Source organism: Phalacrocorax aristotelis, chromosome 1 (assembly GCF_949628215.1).
Source record: "Phalacrocorax aristotelis chromosome 1, bGulAri2.1, whole genome shotgun sequence".
NCBI classification, from domain to species: Eukaryota; Metazoa; Chordata; class Aves; order Suliformes; family Phalacrocoracidae; genus Phalacrocorax; species Phalacrocorax aristotelis.
In genome coordinates, this window is record NC_134276.1 from 45,244,663 (window position 1) to 45,271,127 (window position 26,465).

The window sequence follows — 26,465 nt, forward strand, 5'->3', positions numbered from 1 at the left end:
ATGATTATTTAGGAAGGGAGTCCTCAGGCAACTGCCCTCTTCAGAGCTTCTTGAAGTATTTTTCTTGGGTGAACAAAAAAATATTTAACTGGTTGGTTTTTCATAATGACATATTGCCTTTTACTTAATTGTTTTGATTCTTGCAGTTGATTCTTCAGGGGGCTCGTCTCAAAGTATAACTTAAAAAAACCTGTGCAAATAGTGGAAGAAAATGTCACATAAAAGCTCTAAGGAAATCAGGAAAGTAAACATTTCCAGCTCCTTGGAGTCTGAAGATATTAGCTTAGAAACCACAATACCAACCGATGATGTTTCTTCCTCTGAAGAGAGAGAAGGTACTGTTAAAATCACTAAGCAGCTGATTGAACGGAAAGAGTTGCTCCATAATCTTCAGCTGCTTAAAATAGAATTGTCTCAGAAAAACTTGATGATTGACAACTTGAAAGTAGAATATTTGACCAAGGTAAGAACTGTTGCTTCTTTTGTTGTATAATCTTTTCTTGTTTCTGGTGCTTTTAGAGTATGGTAGAAACTTCCATTCTGAAAAGAATTTCTGTGAATTGCGTGCTGAAGCCTTAGCTTTTTTTTTTCCTCATATTTTTTAATGGGAAGAGGGGGAAACAAAGATACATAAGACTTAGCTGCATTATACCTGCAGATGGATGAGGGGGATCAAATTAGTTTTTCCTTTTCTAAAAACACAGGGAAAAAGACCTGCATTCTTTCAGGAGGGGTGAATAATTTTGTCACTGATGTGAGAGACAGTAGAGCTTTTAAGCTGAACCTGTGGAATACTAGAATAAGTCATCTGAATGCTATTCAATAATTACTAAAGATGATGTGGCTGGAATATACCAACATGCCAACAGTAGGAGATTGTGTTGTGTGCGGTTTCCACTAAGATGCATGAAATTAAGAAAGGTGTATAGGCTTTGCCACGCTTGTGTGCAGTTAGTATTTACAACCTACTGTATACTGACTGTGGCTTTCACGGGCTTGCTGCTCTGAGTTTAAGCCTAGTTTGGAATCAGCTGAACAAGTAGCTACTTAGCTGAAAAAGATCAACTGTAGAACTAAGTCTTTTTTTATTATTATTATTTTTAGCTCATTAGGGTAAAATCCATATTGTATTATATGAAGCCTCAGCATATTTAGAGGCCTTGTTAGACAGTCACTATTGTACTTCCCAGCACATTGGTGTCTCCACTTTTTTTTCTTTCAAGTTGTTCTTGTTGTCAAATAAATTTTTAAAATTACCAGGGTAACTTCTTTACTTCATTTTATATTTATATTTTTTATATTTAGATTGAAGAGCTAGAAGAGAAGCTTAATGATGCAATCCATCAAAAGCAGCTGTTGTCTTTACGACTGGATAGCCAGCTGGCATTACAGCAAGAAGATGCTAGGTATGATGGAATTAAAACAAAAACCCTTAATCTTTAATCATTTATTAATATGAATTCAAATTAATTTCTGGACAGTTAATGGAAAGTAATTATTATTAATTGCAGGAGTAGGATTTCTCTTGCAGATTATATTAGTATTTCCAATCTAAAAATGGAACTTACATATTTAATTTCCATATAAGTAAATATGAATTCAGCTCACACTGACTGAAGTTTGTGGTTTTGGTTTTGTTGTTACCTGGATTCAGAACTTAACAGGAACTTGGAGTAAGAATGTTCTTAAAACCAGTAAAGAGCAAAAGGAATAGGGAGAGGGGGCACACCTTCTGTCAGTTTAAACTGAATTTTTAATAACTCTGCAGCCTGGATGACTTGGGAAAGGTGTGAGGAGGTAATATTTGGTACTTTCAGTTAGGATTACTTATTGATCAGAAATGCTTTCAGTTGATCATGCAGAAACTTTTCCCCTTGCTTTTTGGAAACATTTTGAGTCAACCTGTAGCTGACAATAGACTGGCTGGCAGGCTTCTCCAAATTACATTGTCAATTAAATGTTTTAACACCTGTAATAGGACTGAGAAGGAAGAGCATTACTTAGTATTTTCCTGTTATGGTAGAGGATGCACCAACTTACAGGATGTGACTAATTCAAAGTCATGTTCTGTAGTAAGCCTGGAACAGATTTAGGGATGTGAAGCCAGACCTGAGATTAGTTACAGCAAAGTCTTTCAAGTAAGAGCAGCTGACTGTCAGAAAAATATCTGTCATTCTGAATGCTTACTTGTACCAGAGTGGAATATTTTCATGTTGACCATACTTTAATTATCTGAGGAGTGTTCAGTAAAAAGTACTGATGTGCAAATTGTTATTAATAGGCATAAAAAAGTTGATCTACTTTCCTTTGCCCAGTCTTTTCATTAGTTTTCCTGTCTGTCTGCTACCTCACTTTTTACCCCCCCCTTTAAAAGAATCATACACTATGTGCAGAATACGTCCTTGTGTGACTGCTTTCCTGACCTGGGATTTTCTTTTCTTTCTGAAACAAGTGGGGTAGACGTTGCCTTGTATTACTAGCTAGTATTTTTAATATTACTTCTTAAATAATGTAGGAATTATTGCATTTTGAAGAATGATGTAATTTTAATGTGTTTTCAAGAGTTACAGCTAAAACCTCCAAAAACAAAGTAGGTCAGTTGCCTTTGATTTAAATAAAATAAACACTTAGAAACATCTCTAAGTGATACGCAGTTTCTCTTGCCACATAATACCTTGTTACTGGTGATAACAGTAATGATAGCGTTGTAAGGCTGCTTGTTTAAGTGTAGTGGTGTTTGTGGTTTGTTTTTTAAAGGGCCCCAGATATGCATTACACTGGGTAGAAATGAAGAATTGTGTGTGGAATAGGCCATAAGCATGTATACACTGAAACTTGGCAAGACACAAATTGAAGTTACCATTGCTTTATGTGGTGATTTACTAGTTCCTTTGGTTTTGTGTGGAAATGTATTCTGCTTTTTCATGTTTTTAATCTTTTAACTGGTAAATTAAGATTAATTTATAAATTGAAGTCACCATACGTGGAGATTGTTACTTATCAGATTCAGTTTTGTATTGTCAATTACTATGAACTTCCTGGCTTTTTATGTAAACTGTCTGATTTGATTGTGTAACCATGGTGGTATACACTCTTGTGTTAGTTACCTAATCTCTATAAATTTTCCCCTCTGCAAAATGAGCCCAACTTGCTCCCTTGCTAGGGTATTGTGAAGGCTCATCACTTGTGTTACTTGATACTTAATGTCTTCTGTTTTCAAATCAATCCTGAAGAAAACATCAGGCTCTAATGAAACAAGAAATGGAAACTATTTTATTGAGACAGAAGCAACTGGAGGAAACGAATCATCAGTTAAGGGAAAGGGCTGGAGATATCCGTCATAGCTTACGAGACTTGGAATTAACAGATGATTGCTATGAGAAGCTAAAATCTCTTCCTGAAGATCAGCTTTCTATCCCTGAATATGTTTCTGTGAGTATTGTGTTTTGTATTGGTTTAAAATATAGCTCTGTCCTGGGTCTGGCTGGGGTGGTGTTAACTTCATAGCAGCCTGAATCTTGCTGTGGTTTGGATTTGCGGCTGAAACACTGTTGGTAACACAACAGTGTTTTGACTATTGCTGAGCAGTGCTTGCACAGCATCAAGGTTTTTTCTTTTCCATGCTCTGCCTCTCCCCATACCCCATGAGCAGGCTAGGGGTGGTCTTGAGGTTGAGAAGTAACATAGCTGGACAGCTGAGCTGAACTGGCCAAAGGAATATTCCATACCATCTACTGTCACGCTCAGCAATGTAAACTGGAGGTAGAAGAAGAAAGAGGAGGTGGGGGGTGGCTTCCAAGGTGGTTATTGCTCAGCGGCTGGCTGGGCATCAGTCTGCTTGTGGGAGGTGGTGAGTGATTGTCTTTGTGTGGTGCCTCTCTTTTTTTTTTTAAGTAATCTCTCTCTTTTCTTTGATAATTAAACTGTTGAAAAAACTTGACATCTCAGTTCTCTTGCTTTTGTTCTTCCCACTCTCTCCTCTGTCCTGCTCCCACTGGAGGCAGCAGGTGAGTGAGTGACCTTATGGGTGCTTGGCTGCTGGCCACACAGCTGTAAATAGCTTTTATTTAGAATTAAGGGGATGTGTACATAGTAGAAGCCAGTCTATACTCCTGGAATTCTTATTCTTCTCCAGCTAGAAATGAAAGACCTTCAGAGGTAGAGGTACTTCTGGTTCAGTCCATTTTGACTGGATTCCATTAAAGAGAATCTTCTAATCCAGATTCTGATGTCTTAAAGAGGGTAGAACTGCTGATGCATTTTAAGATGATGAAGCAAATGGGGTGTTACAATTAAATGGCAGGTAAACTTGATGATATGAAATATGTCAGGCTGAAGACAGGAATTTGAAACTTGGCTTGCCAGAACAACAAGTTGAGATGGCTCTTGCAAACACCACTTACCTTCCCCTCATGCTTTCCATCTGGCCCTTTCCTATCTGACTAAATGGAGGAGGTAAAGTATACTTTGAAGTACACTAAGACTCATTTTCTTGATTTCAGAAGTTTGTTAATTATGGCTTACAGGTGGATGGAGGGGCAGGGAGGTACTCTGCTTGAAATAAAAAGACAATGCCTCCACATACTGTGGGACATGTCCAGAGCATCCTGGCTCCCTTCTGAGAATGAAGAGGATTTAGACATGTAAACCTTAATTCACCAAAGTATTAGCATTGTACTTGTGATAGAGCTAGTTATTAAGGAAGCTGTAAATAATATAATGTTAAAGTTTAGTGCATTTGTTGAGGTATAAATGCTGCGTGAATGAGTTCTCTTCCTGGGTGAAAGTCACGGTATACTGTGCCCTAGATATCTACAGAGAAGTAAAACTTGTCGTCCTTATCTAAAGGATGCTCATAGAATCATTAAGTAGTTTGGGTGGAAAGGGACCTTTGAAGGTCATCTAGTTCAAACCCCCTGCAGTGAGCAGGGATATCTTCAACTAGACCAGGTTGCTCAGAGCCCCATCCACCTGACCTTGAATGTTTCCAGGGATGGAGCATCTACCACATCTCTGGGCAACTTGTGCCAGTGTTTCACCACCGTCATTGTAAAAAAATTTCTTCCTCATATCCAGTCTAAATATATCCTCCTTTAGGTTAAAGCCATTACCCTTGTCCTATCACAACAGGCCTTATTAAAAAGTTTGACCCCATCTTTCTTATAGTCTCCCTTTAAGTACTGAAAGGCTGCAATAAGGTTTCCCCACAGCCTTCTCTTCTCCAGGCTGAACAACCCCAACTCTCTCAGCCTGTCCTCACAGGAGAGGTGTTCCAGCCCTCTGATCATTTTTGTGACTCTCCTCTGGACCTGCTCCAACAGGTCCATGTCCTTCTGTGCTGAGGGCTCCAGAGCTGGACGCAGCACTGCAGGTGGGCTCTCACCAGAGCGGAGCAGAGGGGCAGAATCACCTCCCTCGACCTGCTGGCCACACTGCTTTTGATGCAGCCCAGGATACGGTTGGCTTTCTGGGCTGCAAGCGCACATTGCTGGCTCATGTCCAGCTTTTCATCCACCAGTACCCCAAGTCCTTCTCCTCAGGGCTGCTCTCAATCCCTTCATCCCCCAGCCTGAATTGATATCTGGGGTTGCTCTGACCCAGGTGCAAGACTTTGCACTTGGCCTTGTTGAATCTCATGATGTTCTCAAGTCCACTTCTCAAGCTTGTCTAGGTCTCTTTGGATGACATCCTGTCCTTCTGGTGTGTCAACTGCACCGCTCAGCTTGGCATCATCTGCAATCTTGCTGAGGGTGCACTCGATCCCACTGTCTATGTCATTGATGAAAATATTAAACAGTTTTGGTGAGATCTTTTCAAAAGTTCGAAAACTTGGAGTTTTGAAAGTATTAGTAAAATCTTAAGGCTCTGAGTGACAAACAAGAACACTTAGCTTACGGTCTGTTAGGTTATTACCCTGTAGCTGCCTACTGAACCCACTGCCCTCTGTAAAAATATTTGAGGGTTTTTGTTGATTCCTGCACCACCATGGTTGACAAAGCCAGATTTTTATCATGAGCTGAAGTCCATGTCAGCTTGATTGAAATTGGTGTGCAGGAAGCTTCAGGATTTCAGGAATTGATTGACAGTAGGAAAGACTCTGTTGCCAGGCAGGACAGATACCAGGAGTTAGTAAGCTTTCCAGTTTTAAGTGAAGGTGTCATAGCACCATTAGAGTGCTTAGATTGTATTTTGTGAGTAGAAAGGGGCTCTAAAAAAGATGTGAAGCAGGAGAGGGAACAGCCACCACCTACCCTTAATCTAGCTTTCTTTTCCACTTGCGTTCAACTGGTGAATGCTACTTTTGTCTGTGACTCAAACTCCACTATCTCTGTGTTCAGTGAAGCTCTTTTCCTCTTTTCGCACGAGTCACTTTTTTCTTTTGAAGAAATCCTTTTTTGGCCATTTCTTTTTTTTTCTGGAGAAGATGTTCTAAAGATATTCTGTAGTAAGGTGCAGTTTGCTGCTGCTTCTCCCAACTTCTTTTGGCTACAGTATCAGTGTGAACCTGAGGGTATCAGTTAAGCTCAGTGAGTGTTTATAATTTCTTCGAGTTATTCAGCTGATAGAGATGCTGGGAGGCTGTGGAACTGTGTTGCATAACCTGCCTTTGCCTCCATTTGGCTTCTGAAGGCTAGGAAAAGGATGTGGAAGGGAAAGTTATTTTTCTGATGCCGTTTTCTGCTTTGGAGGAATTGTGTGTTTCTCAGGCAGGTAAAATCTCTGGCTCCAGATCTATATGCAGATTAATAGTATACTCTACTGATACTAGAGTAAAATTTTCCTTGGCTGGAAAGAGTTCTGCTTAGAGATAACTTGAGCAAGAAATTTCCAACCTCATTTTTTTCTTTATTTATCGATTTTTAAAATGCTGCCCTACAAATGTCCAGGATAGAAGTAAGTGTATATATAATGGTTACACTTTATGTGAAACCTGGTGTACTGGACAAAGAGCAGGAGGTGCTTAAATATGGATTTTTGTATGTAGAGATATTGCAAGTTTAAAATACTAGAATTAAAAAAAATGTGACGTGTTTTTCACTGTTCTTCCACAAAGGGGTGCAATAGTAACGTGTTAGAGCAAAGACTTAGCAATGTTTAGTGTTGATGATGGCAAATGAAAAATGATGTTTTAAACATCTTTCTCTTAAAATCACCGGTTTTTGTTTTGGACTTACATGTAAAACTTCATTTTTTTTAAATTGTTTATATGAATGATTTTTCTTTTAGAGACAGTATATGCAAAATTTTAAATCTCTTCAGGTCATTGAACTGGTGCTTGGCAGCTGAGTCACTTACTTTGTTCAGCAAAGTGAGCCTCCTGTGTACTCTCCTGTAACATTTTTCAACAACTTGGTGAAAAGTTTTTATCTGCGAGTTTTGTTTGATCTGTTTTTAATTACCATGTCTCAGTTGCATCATTTTGCTATCTACTGCTCAGTTGCTCTCTGTTTAAGAAGGCAGTTAACTGATGCAATTACTTTCACAAAACTTCGTTTCTCAGAAAGCCAGCTTTCTCTTCCTCTGCACCCACCCATTTTTAGCTTAACTCTAGTTTTCCATAAAAAGTGGTGGGCACATGCAAAGAGTTTCTTTTAAAGATCACCTAGAAAGTTTTCCTTACAGCATATCTATATCAATCTATAATTCTTAAAATATGCAATTGTTTCTGAAATCCTGTTACAGTAATTTTTGTTTCTGTTATATTGACTTGGCAAAAGGCAATGTGTGCTTTGACTGTTGAGTTACATGAATGCTTATTGGCCATCAAGCAAGCTAAATAAGTATAACATTTGAACTACAACCTTCCCCTCATCTGTTGCATTCATTTGCACTTTCTTACTACCATGGATTGATCTTTTCTTGGGAAGGCTGTGCAAAGATATATGTCCTTGATGCCTGTATCCCATGTCATCTTGGTTTTATACTAATTAATCTGTATTAGGGTTGTTGTGGTTTGGGAAGTAAATGTGGCGTGATGGCCTAAGTTAGGTTTTCTAGGGAAATCTTAGTAAAAATAGAAGAATTTAAGGGAAAAGCTAGGTCTGGTGCAAAAAAAATCCAAAATGCTTTAAGTGGTTACCAATTACTGAAAATCAAGGTTATTTTTTTTAAGAAAAAAACCCAAAAATTTTGTAATCACTTTTTTTGGGAAAAAAGATTTGACTGAAATTCAGTTGTTCGGTTTCACATGTAATTAGACAAGTTCTGAAAGAATCCAGGGAGATGAAAACTGTAGTGAGCAGAAGCTGTAGTTAGGAGGCTAAAATTGTCCTTACTCACTGCTTTGCATGCAGATTTCTAAAGTTTGGGGTTTGTTTTTGTTTGTTTTCCTAAGGAAGTAGTTGAAACCTGTTGTAGTTTGGAAATTAGAAAGAACCCACAAAACTAACTTCACTGTTTGATTTCATGCAAACCAATTAGAAGCAATGTGATTTCACAGATGGACATGAAAAACTTCCTTAAATATTGAAGGAATAGAATACTGCAAGAATAAAGTAGTAATGAAACAGTAAAATCTGGCAGTAATATGCATTTAGTTCACTTCTCAGAACAGAAAGACCATTTGTAGTTTTAACTGTAGCATCTGATGGTTGAACTTATTTGTAATTTTCAGAAGGTGAACAAAAAATTATCATACCTTGTTTTGGTTTTAATTGAATTGTAGTTGAAAAAAGCTAATCTCATCCTTTATTTTGTTCACTTTATGTGTAAACGTAGACATAGTGAATTGAGAAATTCCTTGTTACCATCTTAAAAAGAATTAAGATAACCATACTTTGGGGGAACTTGCCTTTTTTTTTTTTCTAATAAAAATGAACTTAAAATAGGACATACGCTATAAATGTAAGCTTATGTTTGTTTTGCATCTAAAGTTAAGGACGAAAAACGGAGCTCTCTTGTCAAGCACAGCACATTTGAACAACTGCAACTTCCAGCATGCTCAGTGTTTGGAAAAACTTGAAAACAAACAAAAAAACAAACATGGGAAAAAAAAAAACAACACTTTTTAGAAAATTTCACTTTTCTGCTTTACTACTGATTTTCCAGTCATGTTGCACTCTCGCTTTATTGTATAAAGCAAACTACACCTATGTTTACATCGCAAATTTCCATGGCTTCTGTGTTTTTTAGAATTGTATGCTGTCAATTATATGGCATATACCTGGAGCTTGTCTTTGTCTGCTGTTTACAGGTAGCAAAACAGAGACGTCTCATCCTTCTGCATGGAAATGTAGTACAGCTTGCTCTTGAATGCTTACTTCATCTGTGCTTTCTTGCTTGTGTTTCTTCTTTAATCGTATATCAAACAAGTGTTAATGATGGGGGGTATGGAGTAGCGCTTGCATGAAAATAGTGCTTAATTATCTATCCTTTTCTTTTCATCCCCTAAAATAAACATTTTAAGGTATGAAGTTAAGCTGGAAGTAATAGCCTCTGTGTACCTGTGTGTGGGTGTATATCAAAAAAGCTCTTTCTCCTTTGTAATGGCCCTTTTTGCTTTTTACTACTGACTTTGTGGTTTTACTACTGTGTTTGCCAGTATTTTTTTACTGTTTAGTAGATACGTTCTGGAGAAGTTATATGGATCTGAGACTTGTCTGAGACTGTGCCTATGACTGGGGTAGGAGAAGAGAGAGGAATATATGGTGTGTCATAGATTTTTTTAAAATCCTTTTACAAGACTTTTTTTCAGTGTTAACTTAGCAGAGCAGAGTCTTTCAGAAGCTTAGTTACATGATGCAGCTGAACCCATATAGCAACATGTTACTGCTGAACGTATGTGTGTGGGGTGCGTGTTATTCCCGGGTAAGTGCTGTTCCCGCTGTTGCATTTTTCTTGGTGCAGATTCAGCACACTGAACTGGCAGAAAACAAACCTAATCTCTCCCCATTTCTACACACCCCATAAAATTCATATTGGCTTGGGGGAAGTTAGTAAGATTAGTTTCTTTATTGCTACATAGGCTTTTTTCTTTTACACTGTTAATCAAATATTCTCTAGAGTGGACACAAGTAAGAGAGTGGGACCATGTGGTCCATTAGCAGCTGTATTTTTTTCATTGGGCATCCTGGCTGGGAGCTGCCTTAGTTGAACAGAAATGTAATATTTTTACCTTTTTTCCTCTTTTTTTTGTTCAGTTCCAAACACAAATTGATTGTTTCTTAGTTGCTGCTGTCAAAGGCTAAAGAAAGACACTGTCTTTGCTTTAACATTCCCCCCCCCCCCGACACGCATGGCCACATCCAGGTTCCTGGTATGCACTGGGAATCATTTGGTGAACTACTGCATAAAATGTTGAGCTGATTTGTTTTTGGGATTGTAGTTTCGCGATTGCAATTTTGCTAATCTAAATTTTGAATATATATCTTGTTCTTCTAGATCCGATTCTATGAAGCAGTCCGTTCTTTAAGAAAAGAACTAGGTGATCTACAGATGAAAAAGGAGAGCCTAACAGAAGAACTAAGTGGGTACAAATCGCAGCTGAAGTGTCTGACAGAGGTCTGTGCACCTTAATGATCTCAATTAAGAAACTGTGTAAATATATATATATTGCAAAAACTCATTCTCCAAATCATTATTCATGTATAAGATATAAAAACTTTTTTGCTATATAAAAATTGCTTGCGGGAGAGGGGAAACATGCTATAGACGTCCTTGTATAGCAACTAATTTTATGTTACGACTACCTAGCAAGATTTGCTCATGATACTCTTAAGGATAGACTCTTAGGAGCTATGTTGTGCTTTCTTGAGGGCAAGGTTCAGGGTGAGGAATCTGAGACAGCAGATCCATCCAGCAGTAGTTGAACACACTGTGATGATTCAGCGTATAATTTTTTAGATGGTGATGTCTTGGTAGTAATTTGCTTCACCTTTTGTTTTAATGATATAAAAATGCATTTTTTTAAGAATTCTTTGGAGTTGCATCTTCTCTGTTATGCTTTTCAACTTCTTGTATTTTAATTTTCCGATTTATTTCTCTACTAAAGAAAATGGTAACTTTATTTCAGGTAAGGTATAAACATCAGAAGTAGAAAAACAAATTATCTAAATATATTTAATTTTTATTTCAAGGAATGAAAGAGTTGAAACAGTGTAAGGAGAATGTTGTTTTTAAGGTATTTATGAATATTTATAGTATTTTCAGTATGTGTGCAGCTAGGATGATTTGTACTTTAGCTTAGTTCTGCATAAATCTGGAGTTGTGGTAAGACAGCTTCAGCTGCCCAGAGTATATTTATCCAAGTCATGGCTAGCAGGGACTTAAATGCCACTGTCATTTTACTACTTCTGGAATTACGCTGGACAGACTGGAGAGCTGGGCAACCACCAACTGTGTGAAGTTTAACAAAGGAAGTGCTGGATTTTACACCTGGGGCACGGCAACCCTGGATGTACATACAGAGTCAGGAACGAGAGGCTGGAGAGCAGCCCTGCAGAGAGGGAGCTGGGGGTTCTGGTCGCCAGCAAGCTGAACGTGAGCCAAGAGTGTGCCCTGGCAGCCAAGAGGGCCGACCGTGCCCTTGGGTGCATCAAACACTGCATTGCATCTGGTCGAGGGAGGTGATTGTCCTGCTCTGCTCTGCGCTGGTGCGGCCTCACCTCGAGTGCTGTGGGCAGTTTTGGGTGCCACAGTACATTAAGGATATAAAGCTACTAGAGAGTGTCCAGAGGAGGGCCACGAAATTGGTGAAGGGTTTAGAGGAGAAATGTTATGAGGAGAGGCTAAAGTCACTTGGTTTGTTCAGCCTAGAGAAGCAGAGATCTCATGATAGTCTGCAGCTTCCTCACAAGGGGAGGGGGAAGGGCAGGTGCTGATCTCTTCTCTCTGGTGACCTATGACAGGACCCAAGGGTATGGCAGGAAGATGTGCCAATAAAATTTGTGCATTTATGAACTTCAGCATTATTTTGTGTCATCATCTCTGGTCATAAGTGAGATTAAATTAATCCTGTTAACTTCGATTTACACATGCATTTTCCTTCACTGTACATTTACTGTGCTCTGATTTAATAAAATTCTATAGGAGGATTTCAGCCTTCTGAGGTTTGACTGACATCTGTGTTAATTTTTGCTGCAGCAATTTAATGGGATAGTAGATAACGATAATTAAAGTTGTGCTAGAAACAATTTTCTTGGTACATTGACCGTTCTTTAACACAGAAACTTTCAGTTTTGTTCTTGTTATACCACATGGTGGCAGTATCCACCTTTCCCACTGATTTATTTTTTGACGTTTATTCAGCTTTTTTCTTTTGATGCTGATAAGAAAGCCCTAGAATCTTGCCTGTATTGAATTTAGGTGGTTCTTTGAATGCTAATACCCTGTTTGCATAATCACGCTTAAAATTAGAGAAAATTAGTGAGAATGGATTACTTGTTTGAGGGGAAAAAAAATCTAGATGTTGAAATGTCACAAGAAAAAAAGGCTTACAGTTGTTAATAAAAATTATTCCTTAGGATTCTCATGTTTCAGGTAAGATCGCTTACTACAATTCTTCCATATGTACAAAAATAACCCAAACCCAAGTTTTCACCCTATCTGTTATGCATAGAGATGGCATGTTTTGGATATTTAATGAAATGTGACCTGATAGGAGGTATTTTATGTATGGAGAGACTTAAGAGTCTCTGTATTTTTGCTTCTGGCAAGTTCAGATTTGACCTAGTGACTTGCTGAGTGTCACTGTAACAAGGTACCTCAGGCTGTTTCAGATAATAAGGTTAAGAGGAGCATCATCAATACGTGAGGGTACTTTAGAATCTCTAATGTACTTAGTACACTGAAGCTAACACGCCTAAGCACCTCTTGCAGTTTACAAATAGGTTTTAAGGTGTGTTGTTGGGGTAACTTGTTTATTTGAGCTCCTTTGATAAGGTCAAGCTTTATTACAAGGAAGTTTATCAGTAGGAAATAAAGCATGGTTTCATTCAGAGTCTTACTTAAGCTCTTATACCCTTTAAACTGTTATTGTGGCATTACAATAATTCTTAACTTCCAGCTACATGAAGCATAGTTGCTGAAGTTCCTTGCATGTTATTTAATAACTTGCACTCTTAAAATCCTTCTTCTGGTTTCCCATCCAGTATTCCTTAATTTTTAAGTTTTCTCTGACAGTTGCAATATTTCTATTCTCTACATAGTTTATGAACAAAGGGTCTGTTCTGGGTTTAGAACTTCTTTAGGAAATTACTAATACAAACTTCTGAAATACCATTATCACTGAAGTCAAGACAGTCTTTTTTTTTTTTTTTTTATTCCCTTCTGTGAGGATAAACCACCTCCTACAATAAGCATTCCTTTTTTTCTACTATTGCAAATAATTAATGCTCTTCTGAACAAGTTTCACTTTTTTTCCTCTTTGTGGAACATGGTAAGGAACTAAAATATATGTTTATCCAAAATCTTTCTGTTAAGTACTAATGGCTTCGGGGAGGAGGATTTTTCTTGCTTTTCTGGTCGTTCATGGCTGACAGGCTAGGTTTGGATAAGCATTAAACATGTAGATACTTACCCAGAAATAGTCATGAGACATATGAGAGAATTAGGTATAGACTCATAGGACTATCTAGCGAACAAAGAATTGAAAAAGTTTAAAGGAAAATCCAAACTTCTCTAATTCATTAAGCCAACTCTAGAAAAAATTTAAATGTGAAATGAATTAATCAAATAAGACAACCATTGCCTAACATCACCTATGTTATTTTGTGATAGGATGGCTTTATTCCTTTAGTTTGGTCAAAGGAAATGAGTTCTAAATTTACTGGTTTTATTTTGGAGTGTGAACATAAGGCACTTAAATTATTTTGCTTTCTCTGCTCATGAGCCTTTATATACTATTTTGTGGGAAAGCAAAGCAGCACAGTTCTGTTCTCTGAACACTATTACGATGAGCTGATATGGCATGGCTGAGTATCAGTTATATAAAATCTGGTCTTCAAACCCACTAAATCTTTTTGCTACATGCTGCCTTTTTGTTTGGGGAAAAAACAAAACCCAAATAAAAAACAAACAAAACTTGTTGGCACGACGGATCTAGCCTGGCACAAAAGTGAGTACAGTGGCCTGGTATTGTGGCCTCTGAGTCAACTGAGTTTATAAGCACCCAGCCGTACCAGCTAGGAAGCTCGGTTCTGTGAAAATTGAATTGTCATTGCAGCCTTGTAGAAAATTAGTTTCTAAGATTTTCTAAATTCAGATGTTCTTTAGGCAATTTATTAATTCATTTGTATTAGAAAAACTTTTATTTCTGACTTCAGGGCATAAAAAACATCTTTCAAATGTTTGTCACCTGTATTTGTGCTCTAGGTATATGAAAATATTTTGTTTATTTAGAAGGGGCAGAAGGTCCTAAGTGTGTATCAGCCTGCATTAGCGCTCATTTAGTTCTTGGTATGCGGAGAAGTAAGACCATTAAACCTACAACTTTGTGTAACAAAGTTCTCTCATTCTTGTCTGTTGCTGCTCTGAGTTAGCACTTAATCAAAACCTGCTAAATCTGTAACACAGACCCAATGTGGTGGGGCGCTGCTTCTGACAACTGGTAGCAAAGAAGAGTGAAGAGCAATTTCTAGCGCTGGAACATAATCTGATAAACACAGCTGGTATCAAAAGACCTTTGTCACCACTTTCTGTTTTTAAAGTGGTCAGTATAAGTGGTTCTGCAGTGCTACCACTAAGTTGACGTCTCTCTGTACGCCACTGTCACATCTGTGATTTAGACCGGTGCGGTTCCTCTGATTCTATGTGTAGCAGCAACAGACTGGAGGGGAGGCAGTGGAACTGGTAAAAGTGATGTTCTTGTACTTCAGTGTTGACCAGTCTGTTACCAAATTTATAGTACAGACTCGTTTCAGTCCTTTTGGAATGCTCAGTACTTGAAGTACAACTGATGTCAGCACCACCACCTTTGGAGGTCCAGATAGAGTCCGGCTATAGTGTTGTATTACCAGGAGCTTCCCAGAAGCCAAACCAGCTCCTGATGTGTGTGTTCCTGTGCTGAACACCAGTGTACTATTTTCAGAGTTGTTTGTTTCCAAAGTGGTTAGAACCTTCCCTCAAACAGATGTGATTTAGTACTCGTGTGTTTCTTTTAAGACTGGGAGAGAGTCTGAGAAAGAAATTCTGCTTTTCTTTGTAGCTTTAGAAGATTAAGTATTGCTTGCTTCTTCTGGCTATGAGTTACTTGGCAGAGTTTTCCTGGAATTCGTCTTGATACAGTTTTATCAGGGCTTCCTTTCTTTAGGTTTTTTTTTTTTTTCTATAAAATTGCCTTCAGGACTTGCAATCAAATTTATAGTATGGCAGTTATCTAGCAATGGTTAGCCTAAAGACAAAGCTCGATGTATATAGGACAAAGATATCTTCTAAGACCTCGTCTCTGAATTGGGATTAGTAGCTGTCAGGTTTTGCTAGACAAAGGTACCGATTTTCTCTGTGATAATGTTTCCCAGCTGGAAGAAAAATGTTTTGATAGTCTTCAGAGAATGAGCTACTCTATTGCACTCAAGGGATCAGTTGGCACTAGATGTATCTGAATGTAGTAAAATTGAGGCTACTGTTGCCACTCCAGAAGGACTGCATTCCCTAAGATCTCTTCTGAAGTTTGCACGTCTGTAATTAAAGACTGCACTCTGGAACCCTTCCCCAGCCCCCTGACACCAATTCTTTCAAGCAGTGATTTGATTACTTGGTCTTCATGTTTCCCTCTAGAAAGGAGAGACGAGGCCTCAGTCTTAGGTGAGATATGTGCCTTCTTTCCTTCATCATCATTATTATTATTTATCTTGTTCAGGAAAAAAGCTGCAAAGAAAAATATTCTACCAATAACGACTAGCTTGGGGCAGCAGTTTAACATTTCCAAGACTCAAAAAAACTTAATGTATTTATGAAAGTTCCCTTTTCAATCCAATGTCTTTCTACCTCTTTTGATATGTAGCTGTGGCTCTCATAGACTGCTAGTTATTGTTCAGAGGGACCAAATGGCTTAATTCCAGTCTCTAATGCAATGATCTCAACGATCCTTTTCACCTGAGAATGTTTCACTGAAGATTCTCACCAGCTCAGATCCAGAAAGAAACCACTTTTTATTCCTCCCACTTTCTTTTGCAGTAGAGGCACTTATGCCAAGGCCTGCCTTTCTTACCTTTCTTGCAGAGCTTCCTTATTTTTGTTTATAATTTTTTAGTGGCAGATAGTGCCCCATCTACAGTCCTTGGCAGATTACCAATTTCATATCAACATACTGGAAGAAATGTCTTATTCATCCAGTTATACATAACTTCTTCCTGACATTTGGGCAGTTGTATTCAAATAAATAATGTATTGACCAATAACTTTTGAATGCATACTATGTAAACAGATTGAAGCAAAATGTCATCTTTACTGTGTTGCAGCACCTCATCCAAATAATTTAAGGGAATAGGTTTTCACATCACAATAGTATAGTAGCTTTACATTTGCCTAGGGCCTTTAGGTATCTTAGGATATGAACAGAAAGTGCTGGCTTGTGTAAGTGATGCTTCAAAGATGAAGTTCTTCTAAATAAGCTTTTTGAAAGCAGAATCACTTTCTTCCACAGGCTTATCTGTAGACAGTGTGAAGAAGTCATGCTACTTCTGCTTGATTGGCTGATTAATCTTTTCCCTGCATTTCTGTTGTTTATCTTCTTATCCCCAAAGGCTTTCTGAAAGATCAGCTAATCCCTACCATGTATTATGTGTCACTATGTTAAAAAAGTTTGTCACCCAGTTCTTGTACTTGAAATGTAGATAGGTGTTCATTTTAGTGACTGCTATAAGCTGCTGCTCATTCCAGGTGGAGGGTAACAGTGAAGCTTAATATCATAAAACTGAGGTCTGTCATTAGATCTTTAGTTTCTCTACCAGTTTGGGTTTTAAATGGTGCAGATCAGGCAAGTTCAGAATCTTCTTGCTTGAAACATCCATCTGTTGATAGTGTTTGTAAACCAAATAGGTGTGCTTCTTGGTAGGGACGGCTTCACATGCTCTGTAGAAACCACCTGTACTGGTTAACGCTGGGCCTCTTGGACAGCTCTGTTAACAATTTCTTTAGGCAATGTTTGCCTACCCATCTTGCACAGGACAGGTTTGTTTGTTTTAACCACCTCATCTGGCTGAGTTGCTGCTCTCTGCAGTAGCAAAAACTAGTAAGAAGCTGGATAAAAGCCATGCATTGTTGGCAGGATCATCACAGTCACGTTCCATGTGAGGAAGTACTGTTTGTCCTTTAATTTTTTTTTTAAGGTTGTGGACTTAAGTTATTTTTATTTATTGGTGGTGTTTCCAGGACCTCATCCATGTCCTCCAGAGTGCTCTGTATCTTGATCCTCTTAAAAGCCCTCTTTTTGCTTCAGCAGAACAAAGCCGTTCATGAGACTTCTAAGCTCTCTCTTGAAGATAAATTGAAAGATAAAGCAGTTCCATTGCAGACTTCTTAAAATCAGTTCAGGGTATACGGACATTGTTGTAAACTAAATGAACTTCATAATGTGCAAAGCAAGGCTTGTTCTTCCTAAGCACAGGCGGCTTGATTGTATGTCTTTAAGATGCGTTGCAATAGAAGTCCAGACACCTCTGTCTTCGCTCCTTGGAGATATGCATACCATAGAGGGTTTTGTGTTAGCCTATAGACTGTTTATTAGCTTGTCTTATCACATTTTTTCCTGTGATTAAAATATAACTGTGACACCTAAAAGATTTGGTAGTTGGAAAACAGTGACTCGTGCAGTAGAGTTAGTATTTCTTCAAGAATTATAGTAAATCCTAAAAAAAAAATCCTAAAAAAGCAGAACAAACCCCTTTCTTTATCTGTTTAATAGTTTGATACTTTAAGTATGTCTTACTATCACTTTTCAAAAGTAGGATTTAACTTCCCTCCACTTCCGTGGAGTTGTTATGTGACATTAACATGACATTAACAACTGCTTTGTTAGATAAAATTCAAATCCTAGTTTAGGTCTCATACCTAATTTTGTAGCCATTTAACTGTTCTGCTAATTGGCTCTTTAGAGCTGTTTATGACAAATGTGTCCAGGGGTTAAGCAATTTAAGTTTACACCTCTGGTAGTTGTCTTCTAGTTGCTAAATGTGTAATACAGTAGGAACTTCAATAGCCCACTCTGTGAAGGGTGTATGAATTCTGGCATGGTATTAGCAGCAGAATGGCACAGGGCATCCACAGAGGAATTGTATCCAAACTTAATCTTTCAATTTGCACTTAAAAGTTAAGTGCCCTTACCACCATTTCCTATTGCAAGATGAGTCATGTTTGCACTGTATAACAGGGTACTCGCACCTGTATGTTACAGATTTGAAATTCCAGCTAACTTGTCGACAACACCTTTAAAAACATCTGACAGAGGCTTTACCATTATGATAATGCCATCTTTATAAATGACAACATGTTAATTGGCTTAAGAAGAAAGTGTTCCATGGTGTTAGTTTGTTTAATGTATATCCATTAATTAGAGTAAACATAAAAATAAGCCATATATACCAGTATGTTAGGATGAATAACAATCATGTCTTTAGATGATGTGTTCTTAGTGACATGCCATCCTAAATCTTTGTGGAAACTTTCTCAGTGTTGTGACTATGTGATTGCGACCTAATGTGATTTTAGTGCAAGTAAAAGTGACTAGATTTGTGAACGATAAAACAAAAATTTCTTATTTATAAAGAGAATAGTTACTGTATGTTTAGTAGCTCAGGGGGCTTTTCTGTCATGTCTTACAAGCATTTAGGTGGGGTTTTATTTTTGGGGTTTGGGGTTTTTTTCCAAGAAGGCATTCTGTCAGTCTTTCAGTTAATGGTGCCTGTGAATTTGATCAGAGCATTCTTTGTGTCTTTCCATCCCTATCCTTGAGTATTATATTTGTGTTCATTCCTCCTAAGAATCTGTATTTAGGAGTCATTCACTCATATATGCTGTTGTCCTAAACTTCTTTTTGTCTATTAAAAACTAGCTAGACACAATTACTATCCTCTCTTATAACTGTATAAAACATAGCTTTCAGTTTATTTTGAAAAAATTATGGACTTATACAGTGTCCCTAACTGCAAAATAAATTCAGTTTGCAGTGGTTAAATGGTTGGTTCAATAATCACATCCTAGGGCAGTCATTTGGTTTTGTATTCCTCTTCAATGAATAGTATTGTGATGTCCACTCAGTATAACCAGATGGAGCTATTGTTTATCACGCATCCATTATTGAGCTTGCTATGTATCAACCATAGCCAAAAAAAAAACCAAAAATCAAAACCAGAACCCAGGAGTATTCTGAGAAACAGAATACAGAAAAAAATCTAGATGCCCATGGGATAGTCTCAATTTTTACCAAGCAACTCTCTTTGCTGTCCATCAGTTTTCCCCAGTATAGGTGGGTGAGCATTATTTTTGTTTGTTTTTTTTTTTGTGAAGAAGTTGGTAAGTAGTACAGCATTTAGGACAAGCAAGTAAGGTAAGGTTTGTGAAAATAAATACCTACTTTGGAGAAAAGTCTGAGAAAATGAGTCTACACTGTGGATTAAGGTACAAAAGTCTGCTATTCCCATGGCGGGTGGGAGGGAAGAGTATGTTGATTAGGAAATCTGTTTATCTTCAAGAGGAATAATCAGTGTTGTAGAAGACAAATGCTTTCTATATGTCCTCTTGGTTTGGTCCCTTTTTTCTAGTGCCCCTAGTAGTCTCTCAAAGTATATGAGGAAGAAAAAGAAGGGAAAATGGAAAGTAATGCTACTAGACCAATAAATAAGCAACATTTTTCTGGTTTTTCTTTTTTTCCCTTCCTTCTTCCTTCCCTGAAGCGTTGGATGATATGCTTCAGCAAACATAAGTTACCAGATACAATTTGGGAGTAACTGGCTGAAATTTTTCATATAATGGCAGAAGTTTCCAAGCTTTCTGAATGATCAGTCCTCTTTCTGTTTTTTCCAAATGGACCAGCAAGTATCTTCACAAGGAAACTTGTTTGAGAATGTTGTAAAGGTGGTGTGGCTTTTGTGCTGCTACTATAGGTTTGTAGGCCACCGGCTGTATGTGTGAGGATTACTGGTCTTTGAAGTTCTGCTCATGGACAAATGCATTAGAAAAAATGAGTACATTTAATCAACTGTTCAGAATAGGATAAAAATAAGTTGAGTGTTGGTATAGCTGGGTACTCTGTGAGGTATGCTAGACTTCCAAATACTGAGACAAATGACAATACTACTACTTGAATATTCATAAGAGGTCTTCACAAAACTTATTCGGTGATTGCTTTAAGTAATATCAGTGTAGCTGTGATCATTTCAAAATGTCTTACCTTCTAGAGCTATGAAGACGAGAGGAGGAACCGGTCAGAACTTGAGCTTAGATGCCAGCGTTTAACACTGGAACTGGCCGATACCAAGCAGATGATTCAGCAAGGTGATTACAGACAAGAGAACTATGATAAAGTAAAATGGTAGGTCTCTCTATAGTTCAAGTGTTCTACTAACATAAAAATGTTAATAGATAAACTTCAACCTTGATTGACTAGTGTTTTTCATTTGATTTTTTGCTTATGCACACCACAGATATTTCTCCTTACCTCAACCTACTAACAGTTCAATTATGTCCAGTAGTATGTTGCAGTTGTAAGATGAACAACATTTTGAAATCTGATGCATCAATTATCTTCCTAAAAGTTTATATTTAGGGATTTACTGTGCTTTCAGAAGAGCCTACCAGTCTCATTGCAGCTGAGGAAGTGGGAGCTGTTCATGCCAAGCGTCTTAGAACAAGTACTCTTTTTTTTCCTAGTTTAAAAGCAATGATCTAACAAAAGGCCCTGTGCTCTATTGTGTGGTGCCTGCGCAATGAATTAAGAGGGTAGGACCTTGGGAATTAATATTTAATGACTTAAGAAACCCTTGTAACCATGAATCTGAAGGGGCTGTTATGAGAACTCTGTCAGAGAATCTTAGGATTCCCTCAGTGAGTTGGTTTAACTGCAGGAAACTCCAGTGCCTCTTTTCATTTTTAAAATACAGGTTTTAGAGTTCTAGCCTATACCTTGAATGCCAATCATGTAAACAACAATTGCAAAATTGTGAAATGAACTTCTTATAAATAGACTCATAGGTGTATACTTCACAGTCCAGCTCCCAGATGGCTTTTTCAGCGTGCTTGCAAGTACAAGAAATCTGGCCTTTGGCATATTTGTTGGGGAATCGATTAAAAAAAAAAAAAAAAAAAAGAGGATTATGAATAGAAAACACCCTGTCAGCTCCTTAATTGTTCAAACTGAATGCACTCCGGCACAGTTACTGACACAAATGACTTTGCCGCAAAGTCGTTTGAAGGAGGTCTGTCTTTTGAATAAGCTCACAGCTATATGTACTAAAACAACCTTAGAATCTACCTGGAAGCTTGTTGCAAATAGGATGGATTGATGCTATGGTTTGCTTCCCATGTGCAACTGCATCTTAATAAGTGGATCGTAATAACTTTCATGTGAATGGCCCCAGTGTTTCACAATGTATATTTAAAATAGTCTTGAGTTGAAAAAGGCATGAATGAACGTGCCAAAACTATATTTGAGAGAGTAGGTTGTATTCTCTGGGTAGGCACAGACGAAGGGGAAGGGAAAGCACTGTTGGCATGACTGCATGAGGATATTTGGGAGCATTGCAGTAGTTAACGACTTCCAGGCTCATTTCTGCCTTTAAAAATGCTACGTCAAATCGTCTAGTTCTGGTGTACTACAAGTTATCTCCATTTTAAAGCTGTGCTATGCTTAATATAAAACTGGTTAGCGTTTTTCCAAACTGTAAGCTCATACTGGCTCATTCATTTCACTGTTATGACAGGGTCAGATAGAGGGGAGACATAGAGCTGCTGCTTTGTGCATATGGAAAGCACTCTTATTCATATAGTTTTTGCAGCTGTGTCATGTATATTTTAAACATGAGAAAAGTAGTACAACCCCGTCTGGTATCAAAGGACTGTATACAAGGGAGAGTAGCAACTGAGAACAAGTCAACATTGCTTTCTGTTTGATTAGGAAGATGGGAATCAAGTTGCTTTAGTTTTTATCCAACTTCAACGTCTGCAAAAGATTCAAGAGAATGTCATGGGGAATAGCATCAAAAGCTTGATAAAAATAAAAGGCTGGACGAGAGTACTTACATTTCATTGCTAAGAGGAGAAATGTATAGCCCAAAGTTACACTATAGAAGAATAATCAGAGGAGGATGAAATAATTCAGGATTATTGTATTATAATTTAAAATTATTTTTTAAATATTTAGAAATTAAGAAAATCCTTCCATATGATAAGATACTGTTGCAGATGTTCATAACTAAAAAAGGTAAGATTATCACTAATTGCCCTATGAGTGACTTGTTGGAAGAAGTCAGTGTCATGAACTGAAAGAAGGCTGAGAAATTACAAATGCTCAGGAATCTTGTTCATTACACTTTATGCATCTAATAGTTTCACTTTTTTTCTTAACAGTGAACGTGATGTATTTGAACATGAATTGTCAGATCTCAGAAGAAAATATGAAATATTAGAGGTGTCACACAAAGCACAAGCTAAAGAAAGAAATGACTTATCAAAAGAGGTAAACCTGAAGGTCTTATTTCAATAATTGTCTATTTCTTCACCGCAAGAATTTGGTTCTTTGTCTAATCAAGTCTGTCAGGATCACCTGTAGGTTTATGGAATAATTTAGATTAGAATGGTCCTTGGGAGACCACCTGGTCCAATCCTCCCATGCAGTGCAGAGCCAACTTAGGTCAGGTTGATTAGGGCTTTGTCAAGGTTTGAGTATCTCCAAGGATGGAGATTCCATAGCCTTTCTGGACAATTTGTTCCAGTGTTTTTGAAAAAGCTTTTTGTAAAATCTAATCAGAGTTGTTGCAGCTTTTTTCTGCTGCCTCTTGTCTGGTCATTACGCAGTTCCAAGAGTCTGGCTCTTTCTATGTGTTCCAGTTGGATAGGTGAAGATAAAAATAAGGCTTTTCCCATCCAGATTTCTCTTCTGAAGGCTGAAAAAACCCACCATTTCTCACAACTCCTTGTATGGTCATGTGCTACAGTCCATGACCATCTTGGTAGAACTCTTTTGGTCTTGGTCCAGTATGTCTTTATGCGGAACTCAGAATGGGATGTGACACACCAAATAGAGTCTCAGAAGTACTGATCACAGGATAATATTTCTCCAACCTATTGTTTGCATTGTTGCTAATACAGCCTAGTAAGTACTTGGCCTTTGCTGTCGGGAATGCTTCTGGCTCATGTGGTCAACTAATATTTGCCTATCCAATCCATATTTTGCCAATTCTCCTGAAGAGGTGTTATGAGGGGTGACTGTAAGCCATGCAAAAGTCCAAGTAAGTGACGTGGACAGCTGGCCCCTCATCCATAGAGCCAACTTTCTTGTCAGGTTTGCTAGGCACAGTTTAGCCTAGGTAAATCCATGCTAGTTGTTTCCAGTCACCTTTTCCTCTGTATGCATGGGTATGGCTTCCAGGAGGATTTGCTTCATAATCTTTGCAAGGACTGAGGTTAGATTTACCAACCCACAGTTCCCTAGGTCCTCCTCCTTGAAGGTGGATTCTGGTCATCATAGCAAGTGAGAAGGGTTTCTGATCTTTCAGACAGCTGGCCAACCTCACAGCAATGTTGACTATCTCCCTCAACATTTGTCAACTGCTTTCCATTTTTCCCTAGGCATTATGTACATGCTGTTGTCCTAGGTCTCTAGCTTAGTCTTCCTTTGCTTCAGCCTTTCAAACTCTGCGAATAAGCTCAGGAACCTGGGAGGCCCAAGGGCAAAATTTAGCAGTGAAGGCTGGATGCTGTGAGTAAGTTCTATCCCTCAAAAGGTGCAGAACTAGTTAAACTTACTTTAGCTTTTCCTGATCAATAGTGACAGTAGGGCAGAACTACTGTACAGCTTATGTTTTGTTGTGTATGATTTTTCTAGACATCACTAGAATACATAGTTTTTCTTTGTGACTCTAGTAAAATAATGGTTCAGTTGCCCAAAGTTTCCTTCGCATTGCCTTTACAGAAGTTAGTTCTGTGTCACGAATAGAGAGGCTGCTGTTCTGGATATCATCTTTCTGTGATTCTGCCTATTTACAAGAGGGATTCTGGTGCTGCTTCCATTTTGGGCAGGACTATCAACTAGGGTCGATGGGCTGTTTTTCCCTCACGTGTCTCTGTTAGACTTTGAAAGTCTTTCTGCTGGGGAAATGAATAAATGCCTCTTCAGGCTCAGAGGGGTTCTCATCTTTTTAGGGTTCCACTGAGTTCTGATCCAGTTAGGTCAGTCACTTTGCTCAGATCTCAGTCATTGCCATTCAGGTAGCACTAGTGTTTCACAGAGGAATGTGTTTCTGCCACTCCAAAGACATTCGAAGAGCCAGATGCCTGACAGGTGAAGAGAAATGTCCCTTGCTGCTTCTGTTTATTAATTCATTCATCCAGGAGTCACAAATTGTTTTCAGCGATGGCTCCCATACTGAATATGATAACTTGTGGGTCAGGGGACTCAGAAACATGTAGGCACTGTTTCCAAGTCCACTGCCTTGATCTATAGGACATCTGATGGTTTATATCAGTGCAAGCTTCCATTACTCAGTATCCATTTTCACTATTTCTGCATCTGAGTTGTTCATAGGGAGGATTGCTTCATTGAACTGCCAGGATTAATTATTCATCTTAAGTAAGCAAGTTAGAATAACCAAAACTATTTGAATCACTAATGGATTTTCCTCTTCATCGGATGTAGGTGTAACTTTGCAACAGCTTTTCAGGAGGGAAAGGTGGTTTTTACTGAATCTCAAGAAAGAAACTTTTCAGTTTATAATATCATTGACTAATTATCAGGTGGTTTGTAGTTCAGTGCAACTTCAATGCAAAAATCAGACTGTTTTTAAGCTCTGCTTCTGTATAGAAATCTTTCTAGGAAACATCAAAAAGAATAGAGAAAAAACTGATTGTTCTGAATTAATTTGTGAATTTATTTTCTAATGTGGTGTGAAAGTGGCACTGCATGAGAAGATTGCTCTTGCATTCTCTACTGGTCCAGCCAAGAGTCACATGGAGGATCTTTGTGTGTTAACACTTTGGCAGCTGAATAAATGAGACAAATTACACCTGAGAGACTTCAGGGGAGACTGTTCCTTAGTGTCTCTGTATAACAGTGTTACAGATAAAATATGACTATAACTACCACTTTAAAGATAGTATTCTGCCTAATTTTACAGGTAGCCACAGAGATACTCTGAAACACTAGGAAAAAAACTGAATTTCTAATAGAAAATAACTTTTATGTCTCCTCTTTTGTATCAGTCTGAAGGCTGTTTATTCATTGTAAGAGGACATCAAAATGCAGGTTTGTTCTCAGCATGTAACAATGGCCAAAAAAGTATTGTCATGTACATCAAGTTTGTATGTATGCATCATACATGCTGCGGTGTAGCAGCAACAGTGGCTTTTTTTCATTAACTTTGTGCTAAATTAATCTGAGAGTGACTGAAAGTAGCACTATTTTAAACTAAAATACTGCTTCACACTGTGTAATTACTTGAATCTCCTAGAAGGTCTGGTGGGTTTTGTGTATGTTGATACAGTATCACAAGTTCTGGATTGGAAGAGGGTACAATTTTAAGTGCTTACACAGTATTTATTCCAGGGGAGGTGGAGTTGGAGGGGTAGCAACTCCTAGATTTCTTTCTTCATGTAGTAATCCGCGATGTCTGTGTTCACTGTGGGTATACTTATAACCTGTTACTTGGAGAGAGGGGACAGGTTTTTTTCTTAAGTAAAACAAAGTGTAGGACAGGCATTTATAACTCACCCTCTGTGGTGCTCAGCAAGTGGGCAGATGGAAACATGGAAACATGCCTCTAAGAGCTTTTTTTTTTTTGGGGGGTACAAATTTTCAGCTGTTTAACTAATTGCTTCATGTCTTTGACTTGAGTACCTCCCTTACATAACCTTTAGTCCTTTTATGCTTCAGGAAGGGTGAGTTCTATCTAAAACAGGTACATGATGTCTTTATAGCTTTGGGGGACATACTTCTGATAAGTTATTAATTTATATTCTTTGAACTTGACATGTGGCATCCTCAGGAGCTTAAACGGCAAAATTATTTAAGGTGATAAAACTGCATTTTGCTGTCATGAGTTAGGAGTTGGGCCACTCTGCACCGGTGCCATTATGCTCTGTGACTGTTCCCTGACAATGTTGACCTCGAATAGATGGGCGCTACTCTCTTCCACACCACTTTCTTCTTGATGATCAGATGACTGATCTGGTGATTGGGAAGGCTGTTAGAAAGACTCACAAGATATTCATGTTTCTACTTTGGCATTAATTCAGCCTTGTGTAGCAACACCATGCTAAATTAAAGTCAAAACAAGGCATGCATAACCCTCTTTGCCCTTGGTGCTGGCCTGGAACAT

General features: G+C 38.1%; 1 protein-coding gene across 3 annotated transcripts in view; it reads left to right on the forward strand.

Annotated features, from left to right (window-relative positions):
• Positions 1-26,465, forward strand: part of PIBF1 (progesterone immunomodulatory binding factor 1) — a 125,109-nt gene that overhangs the window by 741 nt on the left and 97,903 nt on the right. For all 3 annotated transcript variants that reach the window (XR_012659753.1, XM_075088231.1, XM_075088223.1), the window contains exons 2-7: positions 147-463; positions 1,306-1,406; positions 3,234-3,432; positions 10,381-10,500; positions 20,334-20,467; positions 22,501-22,609. Coding sequence is in view for 2 of the 3 variants with exons in the window: in XM_075088231.1 (XP_074944332.1) it covers positions 212-463; positions 1,306-1,406; positions 3,234-3,432; positions 10,381-10,500; positions 20,334-20,467; positions 22,501-22,609 (915 nt within the window). In the remaining variant the exon portion in view is untranslated. The remainder of the gene's footprint in view (positions 1-146; positions 464-1,305; positions 1,407-3,233; positions 3,433-10,380; positions 10,501-20,333; positions 20,468-22,500; positions 22,610-26,465) is intronic.